This window comes from Elephas maximus, chromosome 1 (genome assembly GCF_024166365.1).
Source record: "Elephas maximus indicus isolate mEleMax1 chromosome 1, mEleMax1 primary haplotype, whole genome shotgun sequence".
Lineage (NCBI taxonomy): Eukaryota > Metazoa > Chordata > Mammalia > Proboscidea > Elephantidae > Elephas > Elephas maximus.
The window spans coordinates 220,248,630-220,266,705 of NC_064819.1; the positions used below are offsets into that span (position 1 = coordinate 220,248,630).

At 40.9% G+C, this 18,076-nt stretch overlaps 1 protein-coding gene across 1 annotated transcript in view; it reads left to right on the forward strand.

Moving 5' to 3' along the window:
- UST (uronyl 2-sulfotransferase) overlaps positions 1 to 9,095 on the forward strand; it is a 365,048-nt gene extending 355,953 nt beyond the window's left edge. Inside the window, exon 8 of the mRNA XM_049905661.1 lies at positions 5,043 to 9,095. Within this exon, the coding sequence (XP_049761618.1) occupies positions 5,043 to 5,326 (284 nt within the window). The 3' untranslated portion in view covers positions 5,327 to 9,095. The remainder of the gene's footprint in view (positions 1 to 5,042) is intronic.
- The last annotated feature ends 8,981 nt before the right edge of the window (positions 9,096 to 18,076 follow it).

Sequence of the window (18,076 nt, forward strand, 5' to 3'; positions counted from 1 at the left end):
AGAAAGCCTTCCCCTGGAGCTGATGCCCTGAGTTTGGACTTCTAGCCTGCCAGGCTGTCAGAGAATAAACTTCTGTTTGTAGAAGCTATCCACTTGTGCTGTTTCGGTTTTAGCAGCACTAGATTGCTAAGACATAAACACCATGGCTTGGGTCAGGCGCACCTTAGTCCTTAAAGTGACATCTTTGCTTTTTAACACTTTAAAGAGGTCTTTTGAAGAAGATTTGCACAATGCAATGTGTGTTTTGATTTCTTGACTGCTGCTTCCATGAACGTTGATTGTGAATCCAAGTAAAATGAAATCCTTGACAACTTCGATCTTTTCTTCATTTATCATGATGTTGCTTATTGGTCCAGTTGTCAGGATTTTTATTTCCCTTATGTTAAGGTGTAATCCATACTGAAGGCTGTGATCTTTGATCTTCATCAATAAAGGCTTCAAGTCCTCTTTACTTTCAGCAACCAAGGTTATATTATCTGCATAACGTAGCTTGTTAATTAGTCTTCCTCCAGTGCTGCCCCTGCGTTATTCATATAGTCCAGCTTCTCACATTTTTTGCTTGGCATACAGATCGAATAAGTATGGTGAAAGGATATAACCCTGACGCACAGCTTTTCTGATTTTAGACCACACAGTAGGCCCTTGTTCTGTTCAAAAAACTGCATCTTGGTCTATGTAGAGGTTGCGTGTGAGCACAATTAAATGTTCTGGAAATCCCATTCTTCCCAAGGTTATCCATAATTTCTTATGATCCACACAGTCGAATGCCTTTGCATAGTCAATAAAACACAGGTATACATCTTTCTGGTATTCTCTGCTTTCAGCCGAGATCCATCTGACATCAGCAATGATATCCCTCATCCCACGTCTTCTTCTGAATCCAGCTTGAATTTCTGGCAATTCCCTGTCAAGGTACTACTGCAACCGCTTTTGAATAATCTTCAGCAAAATTTTACTTTGTGTGATATTAATGATATTGTTCAATAATTTCTGCATTCTCTTGGATCACCTTTATTTGGAATGGGCACAAATGTGAACGCTTCCAGGGCTGCATCTGTTTGTTGAAACATCTCAAGTGATTTTCCATCAACTCCTGGAGCCTTGTTTTCACGAATGCCTTCAGTGCAGCTTGGACTTCTTCCTTCAGTATCATCGGTTCTTAATCATATGTGACCTCCTGAAATCGTTGATCATCAACCAATTCTTTCTGGTACAGTGACTCTGTGTATTCCTTCCATCTTCTTTTGATGCTTCCTGCATCATTTAATATTTTCCCCATAGAATCCTTCAGTATTGCAACTTGAGGCTTGAATTATTTCTTTAGTTCTTTCAGCTTGAGAAATGCTGAGTGTATTCTTCCCTTTTGGTTTTCTATCTCCAGGTCTTTGCACATTTCATTATAATACTTTGTCTTCTCAAGCCACCCTTTGAAATATTCTGTTCGGCACTTTTACTCCATCATTTCTTCCATTCACTTTAGCTACTAGACATTCAAGAGCAAGTTTCAAATTCTCTTCTGACATCCATTTTTGTCTTTTTCTTTCCTGCCTTCTTAATGACCTCTTGCTTTCTTCATGTATGATGTCCTAGATGTCATTCCACAACTCGTCTGATCTTTGGTCATTAGTGTTTAATGAGTCAAATCTATTCTTGAGATGGTCTTTAAATTCAGGTGGAATATATTCAAGGTCTCGCTTTGGCTCTCATCAGCTTGTTCTAATTTTCTTTAGCTTCAACTTGAACTTGCATATGACAAATTGATGGCCTGTTCCACAGTCGGTCCCTGTCCTTGTTCTGACTGATGATACTGAGCGTTGTCATCGTCTTTTTCCACAGATGTAGTCAGTTTGATTCCTGTGTATTCCAATTGGCAAGGTCTGTGTGTATAGTCGCCATTTACGTTGCTGAAAAAAGGTATTTGCGATGGATAAGTCATTGGTCTTGCAAAATTCTATCATTCAATCTCCAGCATCATTTCTGTCACCAAGGCCATATTTTCCAACTACTGTTCCTTCTTCTTTGTGTCCAATTTTCACATTCCAATCACCAGTAATTATCAATGCATCCTGATTGCATGTTTGATCAATTTTAGACTGCAGAAGTTGGCAAAATCTTCAATTTCCTCATCTTTGGCATTAATGGTTGGTGGGCAATTTGAATAATAGTTGTATTAACTGGTCTTTCTTGTAGGCATATGGATATTATCCTATTACGGACAACGTTGCATTTCAGAATAGATCTTGAAATGTTCTTTTTGATGATGAATGCGATGCCATTCCACTTCAATTTCTCATCCCAGGCATATTAGGCCATGTGATTGTCCAATTCAAAATGGTCAAAACCAGTCCATTTCAGCTTACGAATGCCTAGGATATCGATCTTTATGTGTTCCATTTCATTTTTGACAACTTCCAGTTTTCCTAGATTCATACCTCATACATGTCACATTCCTATTATTAATGAATATTTGAGGCTGTTTCTTCTCATTTTGGGTCATGCCACATGAGCAAATGAAGGTCCTGAAAGCTTGACTTCATCCACATCACTAAGGTCGACTCTACTTTGAGGAGGCAGCTCTTTCCCAGTTGTATTTGGAATGCGTTTCAGCCTGGGGGGCTGGTCTTCTGGCTGTATATCAGACAATGTTCTGCTGCTATTCATAAAGTTTTCACTAGCTGAAAACATGTCTGTCAGTTTGTCATACTGTGGCGCCTTGCATCTTTCTGGGAAACTGGGAGCTATGCCACTGGTATTTCAGATACCAGTAGGATCACCCATGAAGAACAGGTTTCAGTGGAGCTTCCAGACTAAGACAAACTAGGAAGAAGGACCTGGCAGTCTACTTCTGAAAAAAATTAGCCTGTGAAAACCTTATGAATAGCAGATATAGATATGCCAAACCCATTGTCGTCAAGTCGATTCCGACTCATAGTGTCCCTATAGGATAGAGTAGAACTGCCCCATAGGGTTTCCAAGCCTGTAAATCTTTACAGAAGCAGCCTGCTCTGTCTTTCTCCTGCAGGGTGGCTGGTAGATTCAAACTTCCAGCTTTCTGGTTCGTATCTGAGTGCTTAACCACTGCGCCACCAGGGCTCCTGATATAAATATAGATGCCTCAGAAGACAGACCTGAAGGCAGGCCTGGTAATATGCTTATGAAAGGTCGCAGCCTTGAAAACCCTATTTAGCAGCTCTACTCTGCACACAGGGGGCCACCATCAGTTGGAATTGACTCAATGGTGACTAAGAACATATCCAGAAAACCAGCTGCAGTCCAGTCAGTCCTGGCTCATGGCAACCTCATGTGTATCAGAGGAGAGCTATGCTCTGTAGGGTTTTCAGTGGCTGATTTTTCAGAGGCTTCTCTGGGTGGACTCAAATCTCCAAACTTTAACCATTTCTACTGCCCAAGAATTTAGATAGATAGGCTGGTAGAAAGACAGATAGGTAGACACATAATGTAAGCACCTTATAATACATTTTATATAAATATAAAACCTAAAACTATGTATATACATATATATATAATAAGGTAGTGTACATTATTTTTGGAAAAAGTTGGACCAAATAATTTAACTAATGAATTCATTTGAAAATCACAAGAATCGTATTTTTTTTTTCTTGTGTTAGGTAACAAAACCACACACCATTTAGAGTGCTTCAAGAGAAAGGGATTGTAGGAGACTGGAAAGGACTGAATTATTTTTTGGGTGGCCTCTCAGTTTTTAAAAACTTTATGCCTTGTCTGTCGGTCTTTACTAAGTTTTTTTTTTTTTTTTAACTCTGCCTTTTAAAAACACAAAGTGTTTCAAACAATTAAGACCGATTAACATGCCCCACATCAGATGAGCTAGATAGTGTATCTGCAGAGAAGACAGTTGGTATAAAATGTTCCATCATGAACCCACTTTAGAAGAGTCTATGCCACCTTCTTTAATGAAAACTCTAGAAATGATACATCTGAATGTGTATTATGCCTTTCAGGAAAATAAATTTGAAAGACTATACCCTATTTCAACGAGGCTGTTGCCACTCAGAGAATTTTTTTTTTTTTTTTTTAATTCTGGAACTGCTATTGGAGGCTTCAGAAAGTATCTCAAATACCCTTGAAAATGACAAGTCTTTGTCCTTTGAGGTGTACCCAACTTTGGAAACAGCCATTTGGAGCTATGCTTAGTAAATAGCATACCTCTTCAAATTTGGTAACAAAGGTTTTCGTTAAGAACAAGATGATTAGAAAGTGGTGAGACAGGTTTTTTGAGTGCCTCCTACTGAAGGTATGTGTGTAACAGGAAATAAAAGAGGAAAAGTTGGTAGATTTTCCTGTTCAAGGAATGTATAACTTATAGTTAACAATGAAATTGTGGTCAAATTATATGTTTCACATCACATGAAAAAGAAATTAGACAGATCATGTTTAGCTAATGAATGCTGCTATTGGCACTTAGAATATGCTGAGATCCTTCCGTTGGGTACCATTTTTCCCTTCCATTACTTGGATATTTAGTTTCTTTCTTTAGGTGATGCCAAAATTATCCAGATAATCCTGGTCTTCACCATTGTTCCTTTTAAATGAAAGCATTGAGAATGATTGCTCATAAAGGGAAAATATTATATGATTCCACTTATATGAAGTACCTGGGATAGGCAAGTGTATACAGACCTACGTTTATTCATGGTTACCAAGGGCGGGCAGGAGGGAAGGGGAAAGGGAGACTCATTGCTTAGGGGACACTGAGCCTCTGTTACAACCTGAAAAACCAAACCCGTTGCTGTTGAGTCCATTCAGACTCATAGCGATCATATAGGACAGAGTAGAACTGCCCCATATGGTTTCCAAGGAACACCTGGTGGATTTGAGCTTCCGTTAAGGGTGATGGAAAAAGGTAATGGTGATGGTTGTACAACACGATGAACACGGTTTATGTCACTGAATCATACGTGTGAAGAATGTTAAAATGGCAAGTGCTTCATTACATGGATATTTACCATAATGAAAGAAAAAAGGATGATTGCTTATGTGCCACCCTGGTTCTCTTCCAGAACATAGGAAACTTGGGAACATGACTGTGACCGTGAAGAAGACCGTCCCCTCTCCCGAGGCCGTGCAGATCCTCTACCAGCGAATGAGATACGAGTACGAGTTCTACCACTACGTCCGAGAGCAGTTCCACCTGCTGAAGCGCAAGTTCGGACTTAAATCTCACGTCAGCAAGCCCCCTCTGAGACCACATTTCTTTATTCCAACTCCACTGGAAACCGAAGAGCCAATTGATGATGACGAACAAGATGATGAAAAGTGGTTAGAGGATATTTATAAGAGGTGATGCAACACTGTGTTGCCTCCCATGGCTTTATCTCCCTTTCCAGAAAGTTTTTTGTTTAGAGAAAAAAAAAAAAAATCCTTAAGGGACTAAATTAATGCTCGGCTGCATTAAAAAGAACAAAACATTCCCACATGTTGGGGTCATTGGGAGATGCCCGGTTTTGCGGGTTTTATTTGTTTAATTTTATTATGTGTTTTTCTTGGCTCCTTGGGTCCTTCCCAGGTACACTAGATGGCTCCATCACAAGACATCTCATCATAAAATAGCTTTTTTTCCACGAGTATAATGGGAGGAAGGGAGAGAAATATGCTCCATAGCCCAATAATTTATCATTTGTAAAATATCTTGTAAAAATATTACCTCAGTGGTAGCAGACATCCAGATTTGTATATTTCAGTAGAAATACAAAACCACTTTAGAGACCAGGGCATCTATTCTAGAAGGATTTAAGAGGAGAAGGGAAGCCAGACAGATGAGGACATCAAAAGAGAAGATGTCCCTGGACAAGTGGTTTCTACCCACATTGGATAGAATTCTGCCTCTGGTCCATCTCAGGGGACACCTTCACCGAGAGCAGTGTACTTATCTCTGAAAGATCAAGTCAGTTTGTGCCACCTCCCCAACCAATCCAGAGCTTTGAGCGTCTTTCAAGGGTCAGAGTGCATGGCCAGCTGCATTGAGGCATTCCATTGGCAAGCACCATCCTAACAGATTGCAAAGCAGCAGAGCAGGGAAAAGAATTTACGATATAAGAAGGCGTACAGGCACTGGGTTTTGGGTTATAGGCAAGACAGATAAATCTGGAGATCATCGTGAGGCATCAAGAAAAGGGCATGGTCTTGTCATTTCCACCCAATATGAAACACCTGTTTCCCTGGTAGTGTTTTAAATGGATGCCCCCAGGGACCAGTTTAGTTCTAGCACTTGACAGACTTAGGAGTTCTAAGTCTGATCACAGACAATGCATGATCTATCAACCACACTCCTGAACCAAGTAGGGTCCCATAGTACTTGGTATCTTTTAGCTTCTAGTCCCTTGAGAAGCAACTGATTTCAGTAAGAAGGGGTACTGAGTTCTGTGCAGGCAGCAACAGAACTACAGTCTCATTTGTGAAGGTACTGGCTCACTCCTGAGCATCGTAACTAGGGACATTAAGAACAGAAGAAGCAAGAGCTTCTTGGTAAGAGACTGCTTGACCAGCACTATGAGGCGGTGGCTGTCCTCAGTGTGATCTGAGTAGATGTTGGACAGTTCCACTGCCCCAAAATAGCTCTTCTCCCCACCTCCCACCCCTGTCATCTGCTGCCTATCAATGATGACTTGGTCCAATCATCAGAGAGCTGTTTCCTTGGATTCTGAAGTGTTTTCACTTTTAAAGAAAATCCGACTGAAAGCACATACACCCACAAGTGGATAATATACAGCTAGCTGAGAAGCAGGGGTGCAGGTGGTGGGGGCAGGGAATGCAACCAGGAAGGACACATACAACCAGTTTTGTCTACTTCATGCATTTTCCCCTCAAGCCAACCCTCCAAGCGCACTAACAAAGTGTGAGTTGGAAATATTTGATAGTGACTAAGACTCCGACTTTACACAAGCTACACATTTTCTACTTTTCAGAAACCAACACGTCTCTCCAGAATTTTTTCTTCCTTCACTACTTTTGGATGGTAGCCAAGATAGAAAGCAACCCATTTGGAACCTGTGTAGTGCACTCTATGCTGCTTTATCATAAGATATATTAAGAAAGCTCCACCGCCCAAAAAACCGCCCAGGAACCCGGTGGAGGCTGGCACCATCAGAGGCACAAAATCCAACACTTGGCCTCTTGCGGGCCTTCTTTCTGCCCCCAGAGAATGGGGGCAGAGAGGTAATTAAAGGAAATGCTCTTAGAAGAGGAGACACCCTTTGTCCTGTTCGGAGAGACCAGGGCCCTCCTATCTATTAAGGCAGACTTTAGAAAACAGCTACTGTATTCAGAACAAGAACAAGGATGGCTGCCTGGTACGTTGTGAGTCATTTCTATGAAATTCCATATAAAGAATAATGATTAGTGTTCACACGGTGCAGTCTCATAATCTGAAAATGAAGTGGAGAAAGGAAGGTTCTGCTGCTGTCAGAGTATCAGGACCATTGGCCATTTCAGAAACTTCATCCTCTTAGGGCAGGTTCACATGGGCCCTTCTCCCTGTGTGTTTGAAGATATCTGTATTCAGCAGGGATCCTTGTATAATATTGCAACAAAAGATGTTGACTGACCGACTTATAGGGCCCAACAAACAGCCCCGTGGTTACCCCTTTTCTCCCTGAAAGCCAAGGTACTTCATCAATTTATTTGGAGCACGTGACAAAGTTTCTTTGGCTCTGGGCCCAACACAATTTGTACTTCATGAAATATATTGTACATTTTACATAGTTTAATTTAAAAAAAAATACATTTTAAGCTGGTTAATCTTTGACTGCCTTATTTATTATAACCTTTCAGCACATTCCAAGGTTTTAGTTACTCAGGAAGGAGTTAATTAAAATGATTTTATTTTGGTCTGATGGATGTTTTTTAAAAGGAAAATTCTTATTCTGACCCTTTAGCCTACTTTCCTCGAGTGCCGTAAAAGTGCTTCTAAATCTGTTTTTTTTTTTTTTTTTAAGAAGAAAGAAAAAAATGGTGTTTGACATTGATGGAAATTCAAAAATATATATGGAACTGAAACATTAGCTTAGCTAAAATAAAAGCAATCTGTGTTTGAGATGAAGTGTTCCTTAACTTATTCATTATCCACATAAATAAATGAATATAAATAAGTTGAATTTTTTTCTCCATTCTATTGATAGCTGGAAATAAAAGTACCTGTAATTTCTCATGGTACCCTCAGCCTTCTTAATTGGTCAAACTTGTTTGTTTGTTAGTTTTTCCCTCAAAATGTGATTTTGAAATTCTGTATTTTAAAAAATCTATAAACTTTTATTCTGGAAATTATATGACACCAAAAAAGCTGGTTGAAGGAATGAGCTCGTCATTTCATTATCCAGTTGTGTATTTAGGAGACTAAACACTGACTTTATTGCTATTTCCACTGCTGGTTTGGTGTCAGCGCTGCTTTGCCTGAATCTCCAATCTCCAATACCAGGTATCTATGCTCTCTGCTGCAGTAACACAGGAAAGGAAGGATATGCCTCATCTCTGAGTGTGTACCCTGATCTCTTTCTCAGACATGTAGACTCTCTAAAGCTGGACAGCACGAACCTCCCAAGGGAGCATATTTGATCCAGAAGTGCCCTCCCTGGGAAATTTGCTGCTGTGTTCAAATGGAATGAACATGAGAAAGACAGAGTACTTAGGGACTACCAAACTTTCTGGATATTGGACACTAAATTCCAATCACGTATGACTTTTATAAAATAAAAGAATCAAAATCTTGGTACTAAATGAAAGAAAAAGCCATTTTAGTACTTCATTCCAAGTAAGAATCTGACAGTCTTAAACAGCAAGTGCTAAGTGACGACCTTTCCTTATCATGGAGTTTGTTCTTCTGTACCCTAGCAAGATGATGCTTGACTGTTAACAAACTTTAAAGAAAAAGATATAAAAAAAAAAAAAAAGAATATGCCACAACTGGAGGTGCTTGTTGGGTTTGAAGTTCTTTATAAATGTTCTGCTACCTGTACCTGTGGGATTTTCCAATGAGCTATTTGGCATTAAATGAATTTTGTAAATAATAATAGTATTTCTTAAAATACAGAAGGATAATCCATACACATTTGGAAAAACAGTCCTGTGGATCAAAATCATGAAACTACCTTCGAGTAAAATTAAAGTTATTGTTGTTGCTGTTACGTGACTTGAGTCAGTTCTGACTCACAGCGACCTCATGTACAACAGAATGAAACACTGCCTGGTCCTGTGCCATCCTCACAATCGTTGCTATGCTTGAGCCCATTGTTGCAGCCACTGTGTCAGTCCATCTCATTGAAGGTCTTCCTCTTTTTCGCTGACCCTCTACTTTACCAAGCATGATGTATTTCTCTAGGGACTGATCCCTCCTGATAACAAATCCAAAGTATGTGAGACATAGTCTTGTCACTGTTGCTTCTAAGGAGCACTCTGGTTACACTTCTAAGACAGATTTGTTCTTTCTTTTGGCAGTCTATAATATATTCAATATTCTTCGCGAATGCCACGATTCAAAGGCATCAATTCTTCGGTCTGCCTCATTCATTGTCCAGCTTTCACATGCATATGATGTGACTGGAAACACCATGGCTTGGGTGACGTACTCCTTAGTCCTCAAGGTGACATCTTTGTTTTTTAACACTTTAAAGAGATCTCTTGCAGTCAATTTGCCCAGTGCAATGCATCTTTTGATTTCTTGACTGCTGCTTCTATGAGTGTTGATTGTGGATCCAAGTAAAATGAAATCCTTGACAACCCCAGTCTTCTCTCCGTTTATCATGATGTTGCTTATTGGTCCAGTTGTGAAGATTTTTGTTTTCTTTATGTTGAGGTGTAATCCATACTGAAGGCTATAGTCTTTGATCTTCATCAGTAAGTGCTTCAAATCGTCTTCACTTCCAGTAATCAAGGTTGTGTCATCTGCATAACGTAGGTTGTCAATGAGTTTTCCTCCAATCCTGATGCCCCATTCTTCTTCATATAGTCCAGCTTCTCGTATTACTTGCTCAGCATACAGATTGAATAGGTATGGTGAAAGGATACAACCCTGACACACACCTTTCCTGACTTTAAACCAATCAATATCCCCTTGTTCTGTTTGAATTACTGCCTCTTGATCCATGTACAGATTCCTCATGAGCACAATTAAGTGTTCTGGAATTCCCATTTTTCCCAATGTTATCCATAATTTGTTATGATCCACATAATCGAATGCATTCGCGTAGTCAATAAAACACAAGTAAACATCTTTCTGGTATTCTCTGCTTTCAGCCAGGACCCATCTGAAATTAGCAATGATATCCCTGGTTCCACTTCCTCTTCTAAATCTGGCTTGAATTTCTGGTAATTCCCTGTGGATATACTACTGCAGCCACTTTTGAATGATCGTCAGCAAAATTTTGCTTACATGTGATATTAATATTATTCCATAATTTCCTCATTTGGTTGGATCACCTTTCTTGGGAATAGGCATAAATATGGATCTCTTCTAGTCAGTTGGCCATGCAGCTGTCTTCCAGATTTCTTGGCCTGGTTGAGTGAGCACTTCCAGCACTGCATCCCATTGTTGAAACATCTCGATTGGTATTGCGTCAATTCTTGGAGCCTTGTTTTTCACCAATGCCTTTAGTGCAGCTTGGACTTCTTTCAGTACCCCATAGGTTCCTGATCATATGTTACTTCCTGAAATGGTTGAACATCGATCAATTCTTTTTGGTATAATGGCCCTGTGTATTTCTTCCATCTTCTTTTGATGCTTCCTGCAACATTTAATATTTTCCCCATAGAATACTTCAGTATTGCAACTCTAATCCTTGAATTTTTTCTTCAGTTCTTTCCACTTGAGAAATGCTGAGTGTGTTCTTGCCTTTTGGTTTTCTATCTCCAGGTCTTTGCACACGTCATTATAATACTTTACATTGTCTTCTCAAGCCACCCTTTGAAATTCTGTTCAGCTCTTTTACTTCATCATTTTTTCCTTTTTCTTTAGCTACTTGAGGTTCAAGAGCAAGTTTCAAAGTCTCTTCTGACATCCATTTAGGTCTTTTCTTTCTGTCTTTTTAATGGCCTCTTGCTTTCTTCAAGTATGATGTCCTTGGTATCATTCCACAGCTCTTCTTGTCTTCAGTCATTAGTGTTTAATGCATCAAATCTATTCTTGAGATGGTCTCTAAATTCAGGTGGGATATACTCAGGGTCATACTTTGGCTCTCATACGCTTGTTCTAGTTTTCTTCAATTTCAATTTGAACTTACATATGAGTAATTGATGGTCTGTTCCACAGTCGGCCCCTGGCCTTGTTGTGACTGATGATATTGAGCTTTTCCATCATCTCTTTTCACAGATGTAGTCTATTTGATACCTGTGTATTCCATCTGGTGAGGTCCAGGTGTATAGTCACCATTTATGTCAGTGAAAAAAGATATTTGCAATGAAGAAGTCATTGGTCTTGGAAAATTCTATCATGTGATCTCCGGCATTGTTTCCAACTTTCACATTCCAATCACCAGTAATTATCAGTGCATCCTGATTGCATGTTCCATCAGTTTCAGACTGCGGAAGTTGGTAAAATCTTCAGTTTCTTCATTTTTGGCTTTAGTGGTTGGTGTGTAAATTTGGATAATAGTCGTATTAACTGGTCTTCCTTGTAGGCGTATGGATGTTATCCCATCACTGATAGCATTGTACTTCAGGAGAGATCTTGAAATGTTCTTTTTGACTGTGAATGCAACGCCATTCCTCTTCAAGTTGTCATTCCCAGCGTAGCAGACCATATGATTGTCCAATTCAAAATGACCAATACCAGTCCATTTCAGCTCACTAATGCCTAGGATATCAATGTTTATGCGTTCCATTTCATTTTTGACGACTTCCAGTTTTTCTAGATTCATACTTCATACATTCCAGGTTCCAACTGATAATGAATGTTTGCAGCTGTTTCTTCTCATTTTGAGCCGTGCCGCATCAGCAAATGAAGGTCCCAAAAGCCTGACTCCATCCACGTCATTAAGATCAACTCTACTTTGAGGAGGCAGCTCTTCCCCAGTCATCTTTTGAGTGCTCTCCAACCTGAGGGGCTCATCTTCTGGCACTACATCAGTGTTCCACTGCTATTCATAAGGCTTTCACTGGCTAATTCTTTTCAGAAGTAGACTGCCAGGTGCTTCTTCTTAGTCTGTCTTAGTCTGGAAGCTCAGCTGAAATCTGTCCACCATAGATGACCCTGCTGGAGTCTGAATACCAGTGGCATAGCTTCCAGCATCACAGCAACACAAAAGCCCCCACAGTACAACAAACTGACAAAAACTAAAATGACTGACTTCACATCTGATAATGAAGAAACCGGTAAAAAATATATATGTGTGTGTATATATATATATATTTGTGTATGTAGAAAAACCTATTATAGGCCAAAATTGATATGAAGTTTCTATTAAGAAAAGCACAAGGAACACTTTCCATTGAAAATCCATTGTGGTAGAACTCAGATTATAGCAGACAAGTTCCAACAGAGGAACAAACTCTGCCTAAACCGGTTGCTACAGAGTCAATTCCAAATCATGGGGACCCCTTTTGTGTCAGAGTAGAACTGTGCTCCATAGAAATCTGATTAGGACCGAAACAAGCCTGAAATCACAGACTCAGAGCTACAGTGGAGCTTAGCACCCACCTGGTCCATTCTCTCATCGTAGAGATGAGAAAACCAAGGGCCGGAGAGGATATGTAAATATATCACAAGGTAACTTTTCAGTGAGGTTGACTTAATGTTTGAGTATCTACCAAATTAACACATTAAAATAACTATACAGAGCAAAAGTCCATCTAATGATCTAGAATCTGGAGCGGAAACGATGAGGCACTTCCAGCCCCACCGAGCACTACGGGCCACAGGGAAGCCTCACAGTGTGGCTGTCCTGGGAGTCAGTGCTGTGGGACCCCCTTCCACGGAGGGAGAGCCTGTTGTTTTCAATCACAGAAGTCCTCAGAGGCAGATGCCAAAACAAATCCGGTTTATTCTAGATTTTTCACTCTACTCATTGGACACAGAGGGCTTCTTGTTTCTTGGTAAACAGATTCGGGCCCTGTTTGCCCATCTCAGTTTATGGAGTTTCATTGTTCTTAAAGGCAAAACGAAGAGGCAAGTCCTCCTTCCTGTAAGGAGATGTACCCACCTCCAAAGATAGAGTCAAAATGGGGCCCATAAAACTAGTTGAGTGCAGACCTGCCGTTAGGAAACCAGAACTAGAGGATAACCAGGCCCTGAGTCCACACAGGCCTCCTCACTCCCCACTCTGTTTTACTCACTTGAGAATTCCTTTCTGCGTAGCGCAGGCTTGGCGCTGAGCTCTGAGTACTGCTGATTCCCAAGGAACACCCAGCCCCGCAGATGTTCACGGGTCACAGAATTGTGAACTGACCACTTGTGCATTTTGGGTTTCAACTTGTAAACATGGGGATTCCCTTAAAAAAAAAAATCGGGGGGGGGAGGAGGGAGGGAAGAAAAAATCACTATGCAAAGGAAAAACGTGAGCTAAGTTGTTCCTTTTGGAATCTTGGCATGTGTGTTTAGCTATCTTCAACCTGGCTTTCACCATACACTGTGTGCTTTGAGCAGGCATGGGGCAATCTGCCTCACTCTGTGCTGCCAGAACATCTCAGACTTGACCTGTAACACGCCTCTTATTCCAGTCATGAGCAGAGACAGCTGGCGAATGGGCCGTGCCAGACGCAGCATGCTGGCTGCATGGAACAGCTAGAACAGTGGCTAAAATCAGGAAGCAGAGCAGTTGACTGACTAGAGCAAGGGCTTGCACACAAACAAAGTCCCTGAGTTCAAGTCCCAGCTGATCTATTTCATTTGAGTCAATCACTTGACCTCCTGTGCCTACAGTCCACCCATCTGGAAAGCATTAGAATGAAAATAGGATGCCCACTCAACACCAACAGCTGCTTTGGGGTGAACCATATCCCAGCTTCTACTTCCCATATGGAGTCCCTGAGTGGTACCAATGGTTAGCATGCTCAACTGCTAACTGAAAGGGTAGAGCTTTGAGCCCGCCCAGAGGCGCCATAGAAGACAGGCCTGGTGATCTGCTTCTGAAAAGTCAACCACTGAAAACCCAATGGAGCACAGTTCTACTCTGACATACATGGGGCTACCATGAGTCAGAATCTACTTGATGGCAACTGGTTTTACTCTGAGCCACAGGCCTTCCTAGGCCGAGAGAAGGTTCATTTTCTCCACAGAAAGGTAGTGTCCCCAGCAAGAGAGCATGGAATTTCAGATAATTCCCGGTCCATTGATGCCCCTCATCCCTCATACCCTCAGGTGGTGCTGACCACAATATTGAGGAATGAGCACATATGGTGGAAAATAGTACTTTGGAAATGTGAATTGAAATGATAGAAAGAGGCACAATCTCCAGATGTGTGTCAGAGTAGATACAGCAGGGACCTGTGCTGAAGACATTTCCAGCCCTCACCTCTTGGCCTGGCTCCTGCTGTTCCATGTACTATGCTATTGTCCAAGACAAACTACTCTTCGGATTTCCATTTTTCTCCAATATTGTCTTCGGGAGGAGTTTGTCCAGTTGAGTCAGAGGATGAATTCATCTCAAATCCTCTAATTTGTACTAAATACAGGCTTCTTCTAGGTTCTTTAGAAAACCCTGTGTGTCTGTCATCCTGTTCATAATAACAAGAGCCTAAGACATCCATATGTGGATTAGTACGGGTTATGCACAAGAAAAAAATTTAATAAAAAGTGAAAACTTGTTAGCACGGGATACTGTGCTTCTTTGGGCTTTTGTTTCTCATTCTCAGAAGTGGCATCACTGCTGTGACATTGTCTGAGAAATCTGGGAGTGATTTTGTGGCCTGGTGACGTTTTCAGAATAGTGGATCTTTCTGAGCTCACTATGGGACTTCCCGGGGTTGAGACTTTAATCCATCACATTACTAATTTTTGACATACAGAAGAGAGTTATGACACTGACCACAAACTTCCTAACAGTCACCCTATTGGCTGTTTGTACCAAATTTACTACCTTCTTTTCTCTTTCCCCATCAGCTCTCTCTGTTATTTGTACTGTGCCTTTGATTAGAAGTATGTGGGATTCTAACCCAGTGGTTCCCAAAGAATAATGCACAAACCACATGTATGAGGTAGACACACACACACACAAATCATTGTGTTAAATAACTTGAGAAATGTTGCAGTCCCTAATAGTTCTCGCTTGGAGAGTCTCACAGTATGCCGACATTTTAAGACTTTGAGGACTCCCGCTGTTTAAAATGATTAGTTGGCTTGTTGAACCCCACATGTCTAAAAATCACTGGCTATGGAATCCTTTTTTGAGTAAGACCTATTAATATCCTATAAAACTAGTGCTTTGAGATACAGTGCTTTAAAGCAAGTCATTTTTCCTCATTGGAAGAGTTTCTTTCTTTCTGCTAGGGTTTGTTTCTTGAACTTCTAAATGGTCCTTGCCTGCTGTCTGGAGATGGGAACTCTGCCTGAAAATAAAATGCCTTTGCATCCTATTTGAGGAAAATAGTTTTTCAGATGATTCGCATTTTTTTTTAAATAAAAGGCAGAGGCAAATAATATTCTTAATAAAATATTTAACAAGGACTCATCTTACAGTTTTACTTAGTCTCCCTAATTATATTCTCCTACTTCTTGAAAAGGGTCCCTGGATGGTGCAAACAGGTTAACATGGTTGGCCGCTAGTCAAAAAGTTGAAGGTTCAAGTCTACCCAAACACACCCTGGAAGAAAGGCCCGATGATCTACTTCTGAAATATCAGCCATTGAAAACCCTGTGGAGGGGAGTTCTACTCTGACACACATTGGGTTGCCGTAAGTCAGACTCAACTCAACCACAGCTGGACTGGACTGGACTTCATGAGAAAGCAGAAACCTTTTAAAGTAAACCCTTTATGCTTTGTGATGTTATTTGGGTATCTCAAATCAATTCACTACTTCCATGATGATCCGTGCTCAAATCAAATGAATAAAGGAAATCTGTTCCCATTTCTTCCCTGACCTGTGGTAGGTCACGTTTTACAGAAGGTAAGCAGTGGCAAAACAGGGGTCTTCAGGTGCTCAAATTAGGTTGGTGATTGGGGCTAAGAACGCTCAGCTCCTGCTTGAGCTTAGCTTTGGCACACTGGGGCACCTGTGTCTCTCAGTACACTAGGGGGAGCCGTATCCATAACAATTTACTCAAGGAATCCAAAGGCCTTTCAAAACCTAATTCCTCTCACATACCTGCTTATTTTCCTTCAGTGCTTTAGAGCACTGTGGCGCAGAGGGAACTCATAGTTGGTGTACTTAAAACACAATGTTAGCCGATCAATAGGTATTATCTTTCTCAGGCTACATGACCTGATTTAGTTTTGTTGTTATCATTTTAAAATTATGATTTTTCCACCACTCATTTGTCAGCGTGTGGTAGTGTGGTGGCTTGCTAGCATTGCTATGATGGTGGAAGCTATGCCACTGGTATTTCAAATATCAGCAGGGTCACCCATGGTGGCCAGGTTTCAGACTTAGACTAGAAAGAAAGCCCTGGTGATTTACTTCTGAAAATTAGCCAGTGATAACTCTATGGATCAAAACAGAATATTGTACGATATAGTGCTGAAATATGAGTTCCCTATTTGAAAGTCACACAAATGACACAGTGGCTACAACAATGGACTTGAGCATACCAAAGGTCATGAAGATGGCCCAGGATCAGGCGACATTTTGTTCTCTTTTACACGGGGTCGCCATGAGTCAGAGGCAACTTAACAGCAGCTAACAACAAATAACACTGTATTTTTAAAATCAATCATCAGATAATCTATCCTGAGTGTGTTGCATGATTACAATATGATTGAAATTCTAATTCAATAATCAAGAGGTGACCCGTGTGATGACTTACTGGTCATCGATAACCCTCAAGCAATACTGTCATTGCCTCTGCAAAACTAAGTAGGTGGGTATGACGAAAAAGCATGGATGTAGAAAGACATCGAGAAAGCAATATTGCCCGGTTATCCAGGCCATCCAAACCAGAAAAAGATTCACATAATCTCAGTTCGATTTTTTTTAATGTACAAAAATTTAGGTGCATACCAAGACCAAAAACCAAATCCATTGCCGTCAAGTCAATTCCGCCTCATAGTGACCCTATAGGACAGAGTAGAACTGCCCCATAGAGTTTCCAAGGAGCGCCAGGTTTCCAGGATTCCAACTGCTGACCTTTTGGTAGCAGCTGTAGCTCTTAACCACTACACCACTAGGGTTTCCATAGTCGCATACATAGGGGCTAAATATGGAGAAGGTCAGAGATCAGTGAAGACTTGAGTAATAAGATGGTTCCATGAGGTTTGAGCTGGACCTTGGGATTTGCAGAAAACAGCAGGGTTAGTTTAAAACAGAGAGAAGATCACTCTGTCCTCTCAGCAGATCTGCAAGAAAGGTGTTGTTATCCCTGCTTGTATAATAGGAAGTAAAGAGTCCAAGAAGTTAAATAATGAGCCTGTGGCAGCACAGTAAGTAACAGGGCCAGGAAGCACATCCGAAGCTAATAACCTTGCCCTTTTCATTGTTTGTAAGAGGCAAGATAAAATCAAATCCAACTGCCAAAAATTTTGGAAGAAATTTTCATTTTCCTCTAAGGAAAATAAGAAAAACTCAGGCACTTCAGAATATGAGGAAATCATTTTTGTTTTGCTAAGGTAATTGGGGAGGAGGCTGATTATCCTTTCTTTGTCCCACCTCCACCCCTACCACCATCCACCCCTACCACTGTCTACCTGGATAATCTTCAGAGAGGCTGAGCCCTAAGGATTGTATCACCTGGGCTCCATTGTGTGTTCTCTTGAAGTTGGATTTGGCCAATGGGTAGCACACAGGAAATGAGGAACACCTGAATGGAATTCTGACTTTGATGTAATGGGCGAAGGAATGTGAGGCAGAACTGGATGCAGAGCTCACTCACAAGGCTGTTAGTCATCCCATGTGGGCGCTGCAGCATGGGCTGGGAAGGTGGCCATGGGGCTGGAGAAGAAGGAGAGCAGAAGCCAGA